Source organism: Nannobrachium achirus, assembly GCF_963921795.1.
Source record: "Nannobrachium achirus genome assembly, chromosome: 6".
Taxonomy (NCBI): domain Eukaryota; kingdom Metazoa; phylum Chordata; class Actinopteri; order Myctophiformes; family Myctophidae; genus Nannobrachium; species Nannobrachium achirus.
This window is the reverse complement of record NC_137815.1, coordinates 56311201-56321938: the sequence shown is the minus strand read 5'-3', so window position 1 is coordinate 56321938 and position 10738 is coordinate 56311201. Positions and strand designations below refer to the sequence as shown.

At 41.6% G+C, this 10738-nt stretch overlaps 1 protein-coding gene across 1 annotated transcript in view; it reads right to left on the bottom strand.

Annotated features, from left to right (window-relative positions):
- Positions 1 to 6910: 6910 nt before the first annotated feature.
- LOC308286579 (metabotropic glutamate receptor 4-like) overlaps positions 6911 to 10738 on the bottom strand; it is a gene marked incomplete at both ends in the record, with an annotated part of 146845 nt that continues 143017 nt past the window's right edge. Inside the window, one exon of the mRNA XM_080727654.1 lies at positions 6911 to 6960. Within this exon, the coding sequence (XP_080583780.1) occupies positions 6911 to 6960 (50 nt within the window). The remainder of the gene's footprint in view (positions 6961 to 10738) is intronic.

Below are 10738 nucleotides of genomic sequence, written 5' to 3'. Positions count from 1 at the left end.
GTGAGGAACATTCAGGAAAAAAAATCAAATTATGTTTTCACTTGCATTTCATGGCAATAGTATTCACAATCACAATGCTGTGTGAATACTATCTGCAATGTACAGTATGTTAAACACTTAAACCCTATACCTAAGTTATTTGAGCCAGGAGTCTATAATAAGCCCGCTCCTTTTCCCCTTCTACATTAAATATCTTTGCTGAAGATTCGCCTTAGGGCTGTTAGGGTTCATGTTAATTCATTATTGAGCTCTTAAAATCAATTTCTTACTACTTGCTACTTCCTGCATTAAAGCATTACCCCAATGCTTCATTTACTCCACCGATCTCTGGAGTCATTGTCACATTGTCACCTTCCACTGCAGGGCTGAGGCTGAAGGGGAACACGTGGTTTTATCTAGACGTGAGACTGCCAGTCAGCCGTTCATTATCAAGTCATATGATCATCTTGTCAACAATGTACTGTCTCTTTATAGTGTCATAAGCTCATATGGAATCATCGGCTTGTGTGGGTAAAGCTCTCAACCTCAATTGTATCAACCTATCTGCAATTACACAGCTGAGTACATTGCATTGATCCCACCCCTCAGGGCCAGCGGCTATGGGGGGGCTAGCTTTTTTAGAGCAGGGGCGAATTAATTTTGTCAAACAAACAATATAATAATACTAGGGCTGGGATGCGATTAAACATTTTAATCTAATTAATTACAGGCTCTGTGATTAATTAATGGCAATTAATTGCATTTTAATCACACATCGATATTTGACCTGAGAAGCATTTTTTTCAAGTAAAACACATTTTGTTGTACGAGTGAATCAACAAGTGATTTTTTTAAATCTAAATTTCGCTTTCACTGGGCCAAGCAAAGCACTCTGATCGGCTACTTCTCCGATTGCGTTTGTTGTCTCTTCTTGGTTGGTGCATCGCTATGATTGGTATGCCCGAAACTGAAGGTTCTGTGGTGCAAAAACTAAGTGCGATTAAAATGCGTAATTTTTTTTAATCGCGTACATTTTCTGTAATTAATTAATCACAATTAATCAGTTAAAGTCCCAGCCTTAAATAATACCAATATAAGACAAAGGAGATTCTCTCACTAGGGTATGGATAACTGAACAGACCAGATCATTGGCAGATGCCAGGTCCAAATCTGTGGACTGTAGGTGATCGGATAGGGTTTTTGTGATGCTGAAGATGCTTTCCAACATTAAAAATATGATTTCATAGTATGTTTTACATACAAGTCAGTCAATTGTCTTTCACATATTCAAATATATTTTATGTATTTATTCCTGCAATATTTTTCATCAAAATTGGGTTTGTGGAGAGGGGGGGCTTAGGGGGGCCTTCACCAGGGGGGGGCTACAGCTTATGCCTTAATGCATACTCTGTCATATGACGGTGTAATAACTCATGCCCAGAAAATAGCTGAACTACAAGCTCACAACACATTACGGAGTGATGTGAGCATGTAGATCTGCTATTTTTGGCATGCGACATATCGTATAACAAAGTATAAATCAGGCTTTAAAGAGGTGGTGCCATAGTTTTGTACTTTTTCGGTTTTGTATGTGTATGTGGAGTTAAGATTACTCTAATAGACCCCCGGGTGTGGTTATAATATGCAATTGCAAATATATCTTCCCTGTGTATTTTTGGTTTCTTCCTGAAAGCTGAGTTAAAAGGCCCAATCAAAATACGCCGCTTTAGTGACACACTAAAATCATCCCCTCCCCTTATTATCATACGACAACAGCCATGGGTGTGGCTAACTTCAGGTGGGTGGTGCTAAGGTGAAAACCAGGTATACTTAGGGTGCATTCGGAAATGCACACCCCAAGCGCACTCACATTTATTGGCCATGCGCTCAGTGCTGTATTTTCAAACGCACCCTTAATGAACAGTTCACATAAAAACATAATTTTAACACTTTCTGTATACTTTTTGAAAAGAATCTTCTTCCTAGTATAATCATAATATCTGATGATCATGTTTCAGGTGGAAAAAAAATCTAGTCTACCTACCGTATGCCATGACAGATACAATCATCTTCTTGTTCTGCAGTATGTTTTCTTATGGTTTAGCAGTCCCATCTAGTGCGGTAAATCAGAATCTGCGTACTTTTTCAAACCTTCTTGCTTTATTTTGCATCAATCCACCATTGCCTTCTTCCCCCCCAAGTCACAAAATCAGCTCCCTTCTATCCTAAAACCCAACTTCATCTTATATATACATTCCTCTAAGAGCCGCATCCCACTTCCAAGCCCCTTTACATCGACTTCAACTCATAGGTAGGTGCTAGAACATAAGGAATACCGCCCATAACTCTATCATTGGCCACAATAGTTCCCCCCCAAAACATTTTTTTTTAATTTTTTTTAATTTTTTAATTTTTTTTTTTTTTTTTTTTTTTTACACTTTTTTTTTTCCAAAAAACTTTTTTTTTTTGAAAAAAAAAAGTTTTTTAGTAAAGAAGCGGGCGTGGACTCTAGATGTGAGCGGCCCAAAGGGCCGCGAACCTCTAGTACTGTACAATGGGGGCGTTTCAGCCCAACAATTGTTCATGTCCTGCATGCAGGTGGACTGAGGTTAGAATGTGAACAGTCACCCTTGTGCTTTACTTTCTTTTTCTTTATTCTCAGTTGACAGTAAAACTCAAACCAGTGAATCTGTACTATCGACTACAGACAGATGAGAATCCAATTTGTGACATCATCAAATTGCACAGACTAAAGCTACTCTGTTGGCAGTAAATGGAATATTTTGTTGTTGTGATTTTGTGTTTCAACCCAAATGATTCTGTGTTGGAAAATGAATCTGCAATGTCCTGGGCCAGTGCCTGTGCCAGTTTTTTAAACTTTTCCAATTGATTTACAGTGCAAATCAACATCGACAGTGACATAGCAAATAAATTGTAAAAGCTTTGTGTGCATGACTGCAGTCATTTGGGAAATAAAGTGAATTGCACAAAGTGACTTTTATTAACACATTATACGTTTACAAAGCGACAGCAGTGGCTCAGGGGTAGAGTGGCCGGTAGAGCGGCCGGATGGGTACTCTGAACCCCTAATTGCTTCCAGTGAGCAGGCTGGTGCCTTGCATGGTTTCCTCCGCCATCGGTGTATGAATGTGTGTGTGAATGGGTGAATGAATGTGAAAAAGCATTTTGGATAAAAAGCGCTAGATAAATGCACCATTTAACATTTCACATATTATGTGTTACACATACTGTACACTATTCCCAGTGATGGGCAGTAGCTAGCTACAAGTAGCTTAGCTACATAGCTTAACTACATTTCTAAGTAGCGTAATGGAAACTTGCTACATTTCTCTGGGGATAGCTTGTAGTGTTGTTGAGCTATATTTAATCAAGAGTAACTAGTAGTGTAGCTTACTACATTTTAAGTAGCTGGGCCATCACGGTCGGGATGAATAAATAAATAAATCTAGACCAGTCATTACAATAGTGTCCCCAATAGTGAGGGGTATACATTTAATTTAAAGCCAGACAGAGGGTTTCCTGTTTCAGTCTGTTTTATAATAAACAATCAAACTGAGCATGTTTTGCCTGCCCATTTGTTTGGTGGAAAGTTGTTCTTGATTTAAAAAAAAAAAGTAGTGTTGATGTAGCTAGCTACTTTTGCCCTGTAAGCTTGTAGTGTAACTTGCTACATTTCTCTGGGGATAGCTTGTAGTGTAGTTGCGCTATATTTAATCAAGAGTAACTATTAGTGTAGCTTACTATATTTTCCAAGTAGCTTGCCCATCAATTCCTCACATCCCCCTTTGCTGCTGGAGAGATTTGAACTTACTGTACCTGTCTTAAAGAGGTTTTATCATACCTGCTGTTATACCATACCATATCATCACTGTCGGGCAGAAACCTCATATCTCCAAGTTTCAAATACGTTCTTTCGCAAAGTAAAGCCCTGCTTCATCATACAAGGCCGTCGCACAAAAGTAGTGAAAACAGCCGATCTACATGCACACAACGCCTCGCACCGCAAGGCTTTGTGTGCTTGTAGATCTGCTGTTTTCAGTTTAAATCATCATGAACAAACGATTTGGGACATACAAGGTTTTCACCCGACAACGACGATATACTTTTGATCTTTTTTTTTCCTTCCTATTCTTCTTTTTCTTATTCTTATTATATAAAATGTAATTGTTGTGTTAGCATAGTCTCGGTGGAACATGTCCCAAACATGTCACTGCTTGTACCTGCTAAGCTTGTACAAACCCCATCTTCATTCTTCATTCTTGATTCAATATGAAACTGGAGAATAAAGGCACCACATGTTGCCTCTCTGCTATTGTGAGTACCACACTGATATAGACATCTATAGGTGCTGTACTCGGGCATGCATTTCCATGCCTGCAATATAACAGCTTTCAGCAGTTGTGTTGGGGCGGGTTCACAGGATCACAGGGCATGGAGGAAATTATAGATGCTGTAAGCAGACTGAAAGCAGGGGGCGTGGTTTAAACTCCAGGCTAACCCTTCATTTGAAATAATTTCATGTTTCCCTGCACCAATTCTCTGTCCTTCAGATGTTATTATCACAGCAATTGCGTCAACACCTTATTCAGAAGATGACAGCCATTGTCTTCTCTGGTAGACGCTGACAGATTTGTCGGACGCACGCACGCATCACACACACGCGCACGCGCGCACACACACACACACACACACACACACACACACACACACACACACACACACACACACACACACACACACACACACACACACACACACACACACACACAGTCCAAGCACTGATAATTACAGTACTAAGACTAGTAATGTATAATCCTCTATTCTTTTGCAGCATACATTAAAAGTAATTATAGTTGTAAACCTTTGTAAAATATGCCTTTCTTTCTGTTACATCGGTGAAAGTTTGTTCCAAGTATTAGTGGGAGACTTGAAAGGAAACTAATAGCATTCTCCACATCACATTAACTAAAAAACGTAGGACATTGATGTTTCAAAACATTTTTAATAGAAATAAAATTTTGTATAAAAAACTGAACATGCTCCACACACTTCATTAGTTTTCATGAGGTTTTACAAATACATATTCAGATAGCCAGGCACTGTTACTTTTTGTACATTTCCCCCATTTCTTTTTTTATTTTAGGATATGTCAGGACAGAAAGCAGACATCATCAATCTATTTAATAACATACATTAACTTGCCATTTAATTGATCAGCACTCACATTTTATTCTGCAACACAAATGGTGTTGAAAGTAAGAGGGAGGCATGAGAAGCAGCAATAAATCCACGACACAAATGACCCCACAATATTTTCCCCAAGACTTTAGAGTGCTTGTATACTGCTGCCGCCCATCTAGTAATCTGTGGAGCGAGCTGAGAAATGATTGACAAAGATAATGCATCCATTTGCAATTAGACCTTCATTCGTGACAAGCCTTACAACTCTACTGGCACCTCCTCTGAAACACGAGACCACCTTGAAGAGGACAATGTTTTTAGTAATGAGCGTCTTCAATCGCTCTAGTCCATTATGGGTATCACCCTTAGAAGCATATATTGCATGATCTGCTCTCAGGGGTATACTTTGTCTTCATTCCCTGTTCTAATATATCTGCTGTATATCTACGCTTTAACCTTGAGCCTAATTTACACGTTGTCGTAGGACAGTATTGCTCGTTGAAAATAGCAGTAGTCTACCAAATTCTGTTATCTTCGGGGAGCGACACACATGACAAAGTGTAAAGTTGGCTTTATGTGTGACCAAGAGAATAGCTAATGGCAGTGATATGGGTGGATGGATTTTGGGGCAGGTAGTTGGTGGGACAGTTGAACAGTATAAGTGGGGTCTCCAGGCTTAGATACTATTCATTTTAGCCTTGAGCCACCGTATCAAAGCACAGACGCAGAGGGCAGTGACAGCCTTGGGCTAGCTGGTAATACAAATGATGGCCTCACTTTAGCACAAAGAAACAATAAAACAAAAATGAAAATAATTCATAATATCATAACTCACTAGACCTTCACCATTTTAAACCAGGATTTAACGTACGACAGGCTCAGGCCCAAACAATTGTAACAACACTGTAACAAAGTTTGAACGCATTCCAAAGATTTATTTTGTTTTTTTTAACAACACAACACAGGATGTTCAAACTGGCATGCTCAAAATCAGCAAAAACCTTCGTTGTTTTTTTTAAATAGATGTAGTCATTGTATTTTTTGCCAACTCAACAGAGACCTGTATGAGGAAAAACTAAAACATAACATGTCTGATACAGATACCTTGCATTGTTGAAATGACCATCATTTCCAGCCATATATAATCCATATAACTGGAATACACTGACAAATATAAGAAAGGGAAAAGAAAACATAAAACATAAATCTTGGAAATTTCATGGACCATGTTTTTTCATGCCTTTTTTTCGTTTGTTTTTCGTGTTGATTAATCCCCTGATGCCTTGAGGATTTCACAAGTAATTATTGTTCACAAAAAATGTGGCAGACAAACACTGAGCACAACCTGAATGTTTTCTTGATTTCTTCCGTTGGATGTCAGCCAGCGCTGCTCGAGATGAGAGGAAAGTCTGTGTTAGGGCATGGCTAAAATGTAAACACTCAAAAGTCACGCTCCATCCCAGTCGCTGACCTTCCAAGTGTTCGCCTGAGAGAAGATGGAGCGTTACAATGACACCGTGTCTGTTACAGTCCCCTAGGGGTCCTTTAGTCCCGTCTGGTCAGTCCTCACCCGTGTGTCTTCTCTTTCGGAAAATCCCCTCGCTGATTCCCTCTCATGCTACAGTGCCAGGGCCATCCGGCCTGCTTCAAATTCCACAGCACTATGCACGCCTCCATCACCATCCAGCCGGCATTTACTGGACAAATGGCGATGGCCTTCGTCTTCACCCTAGATTGCGTGGTTGCTGTAGCTGATGTATGTTTGCTTCGTCGGGAAAGCTGAAAGAGAAGAATTTAAATCGGAGCATCAGGACAGGGATCGTCGCGGGAGTCAAGGTGATCCATTGCAAACTACAAGATAAGTAAGACAAGAGGATGTATAAATGTTGCCCTGGGCTCATACTGTACGAGTATTCCTTATTTTACTCACTTTTCCTCTTGGCAACAAGTGTGAGATAAAACACCGGGGCTGTAAATATGTTGAAAAATGTTGTATAGACCTCCAGCTGCAGTGTAGCGTAGAATGCTAATATTTCCCAGGAAGACATATAGCTCTCTGGACAGATTTCCCCCACACAATACAGCCAGCGTTATATGCAGTGTAAAGGGAGGCTCTCAGTAAAGCCGGACCACCTCCCTGCAGCATGCACTCGTCTCCCTAGACCATGTTAGCTGATTCGCTGAGGTGTAGCAGATAAATCCTGACATATCGCCACCAGATTCAGGCTGTGGGGGACTTGGCCCAGACAAGAATTTTTCAATTTCATCAAGCCATGTGTCCACGCTGGAGATGACAATGACAAATGGTGCTTTTTCAAACACTCATGCGCTGCACAGCCAGCGTAAACAGTGTTCCCCATCAGGATAAATTGAGGCTGACTATCAAATCTGTGTCTTTGGCCCCTTAGTGTTTATTGTGACACAAGCCCCTGATAACCCTAAACAAAATACAGATGGGAATAGGAAAGAGAAAAATAAAGGAATAGGATTTAGGAATTAATCATGTTGGGCACAGTGTTAAAGTCCAGAGATTGTAAAATGGATCCGAATCTGGGTCCATTTGTATTCCTCCAAGTTAAAGTGTAAGTGATATACTTTGTTATAGTATTCAGTTACAGTGGTCTCTCTGTCTCTCCAGCTATTTAGTAAAGAGAAAATATACTTTCAGGTGGGTTACACATTTTTCATTTCATTTGTGTTCAACCAGTTAGAATTTATGTTGTCAACATCAAAGTCAGAGACTTTATTTGTACTACAGGGGTGATTCTTAACTATTATTGGCCGGCTGGTAGGACTGCTGGGGGGCTGGCGGGTAGGGCTGCTGGGGGGCTGGCTGGTAGGAGGCGTACTGCTGGGGGGGGGGGGGGGGGGGCGGCGGCGGGTAGGGCTGCTTGTAGGGCTGCTGGTAGGGCTGCTGGGGGGCCGGCTGGTAGGGCTGCTGCTGGTAAGGCTGCTGGGAGCTGTAGGGCTGCTGGTGGTAGGCTGGGGAGTACTGGACCACGGGCTGGGTTGGGGATTGCTGCTGGGAGCAGCCATTAGCCATGGTAGCCTGCGATGTGGCATAGCTGGCTGCTAGCTGTCCATACAAAGTCTGATAATATTGTTGCCATAAGCCAGTTCGCAAATAGCGCCATCTTGGATATCGCGCAATGCATTTTGGGGATGCGCAAAGGTCTCTGGGATGCATTGGGTCCATGCGCACCCAACTCTAGGGGGCGCATCGCAGAGTCTTGTAGGATGACGGACGCAGCGACGCAGATGACCAATATTAGTAATTAGTAAATAACTGTTCCTCAGCTAAGACGGTATTTATTAGACCGTGATATTGTTGTGTTAAATGCATTAAAGAAGGATTTAGTTGCCCATTGCTGTGCAGCATGTCTTTTAAATCTGCAACACCAAAAACAACATGCTACAGAAATAGGAGGACCAGAGGAGGTCCAAACTACTGGGTCATAGGGACATAATTTGTCTTACCGATCCGATCCTGATACCCTCCGAAACGGCTGGGAGGACATCATGTTATCCACAGTTGTTAAGTGAGCTACAAGTAAGTCTAATAGTCCGTTATTGTCTCTCCAGGTCAGCAGAGGAAGTGTAGCGCCCAGGATTACATTAGGATAATTGACACCGGGTGAAACATGGGTTATAACATTGTGGGATAAAAACAAACAAACAAACAAACAAACAAATAAATAAATAATAAGTCTATTAATAAGAATCATATCAAGTTTGCTGCAATAAATAGGCATAGGCCTATATGCCATTGGCCGTTCAAATGTTTAATTGGCCCTTAATTATAAAGACCACCGGCTACTGCCGCCTGGGGAAATGCTGTTATTAGGCTACTTTATAATTTAAGCCCATCATTAATATTATTATTTGGATAAAGTATTACAACCATTAAAACATCATAATCAAGTTTGTATCGTGATCGGACACTAGCTGGTTTAGTGCCTGGCAGCTTGCTGCTGCTGCTCATACTCTATGCTGCTGCTGCTCCTCACATTCCTCGCAAGCCTCGCATCATAGTAAAATATAAAGACATAATATATAAGAGCTACTGGGCTCACAGCATGTCGCAACGCGGCAGGTTGTGAGATTGTGTGTCTGACATTTAGATATGCAGAAACACTGTTGTACGGCAAAGGCTTCTCCCGTTTATCAGCGCTGTGTACGGGACTCTTGGTTCGCTCAGCGTCGGGTGTTTAGCTTTACTGTTATGACAAACAGAACCGGCCGGCGTGATCTGAAGAACCAAGCCGGACTCTAGCCTGGGCTGGCTTCCAATTTCGGGCTTTTGATCCGGTCGGGAGCGGAAGATCTCCTACGTTTTTCTGTAGTCCAAAACGGACTACACTTTGGCCGGAAACAACGACCGGAAACAGTTTTAACCCGTACTTGCGCATGCGCTAACTACATGGCTAACGACTTGCGCATGCGCTAACTGGGTTGAAACTGTTTCCGGTCGTTGTTTCCGGCCAAAGTGTAGTCCGTTTTGGACTACAGAAAAACGTAGGAGATCTTCCGCTCCCGACCGGATCAAACGGCCCGTTTAGTAAACGAAGACCAGGCTTTCCCCCAGCGGAAAGCCTGGTGATGCGAGGTTAGCCGGACTCAGTTGACGATAAAACAGGGATCCAACCTTCTATGGGTCGTGGAATAACTTGGATACGAGCAAGCACAGTGACTGTCTGATCGTAGCAATGGATTAAGTGCCAAGTGGTGAAAGTTGGTGACAAGATTCACGATGCAGGCAAGTTGCTTGCACCATCGGCATCATGGCATAAAATTAACAAAACAAAACATTTTTGCATATTACGGTTGAATGAGATGTAAAAGCCCAAATCATTAATTGGTAGGCTACTGTACGAACGCATCGCACAAGCAAAAAGTAGCCTAGTTTGGACCTCCTCTGGTCCTCTACTTCTGTAGCATAGAGCATATTGTTTTGGTTAGGTTGCAGACTTAAAAAGACATGCTGCACGGCAACGGGCAACTAAATCCTTCTTTCATGCATTTAAATTAATTTAGTCAACCGACAAAAATTGGTCGTCTGCGTCTGTCATCCTCCAAGACTATCAAACCCACTGCGTCTCTGAGATGCGCCCTCTAGTGTTGGATGTGCATGGACCCAAACAATCCCAGAAACATTCACGCATACCCAAAATGCATTGCGCAATATCCAAGATGGCGCTATTTGCGTACTGGCTTATGCCATTTGCTGTAGGCCTATAGTACTTTCCATCTGGTCAATTCTGGTCAATGGCCAATGGCCAAATATTCTGGCTTCGAAGGACCATGTAAAAGACTGTGATAGCTGATGTTACTTTGCTGGTATTGGGTAGTGTAGTATTCAGGCATCAGGATACCGGTAAGAGTATTAGACCAGGTGAAGAATATTGGACCATGACCATGATGGATAATTCATTGTAGAATTATTATGGCAGTTCATGTGAATAATGGACAGTGGTGATGGTAATGAAGGCAAACTGGTGTTGATGATTTTAAACTATAAAGGAAAGGAACAAAGAAAGCAAACAATCAAAATACATAC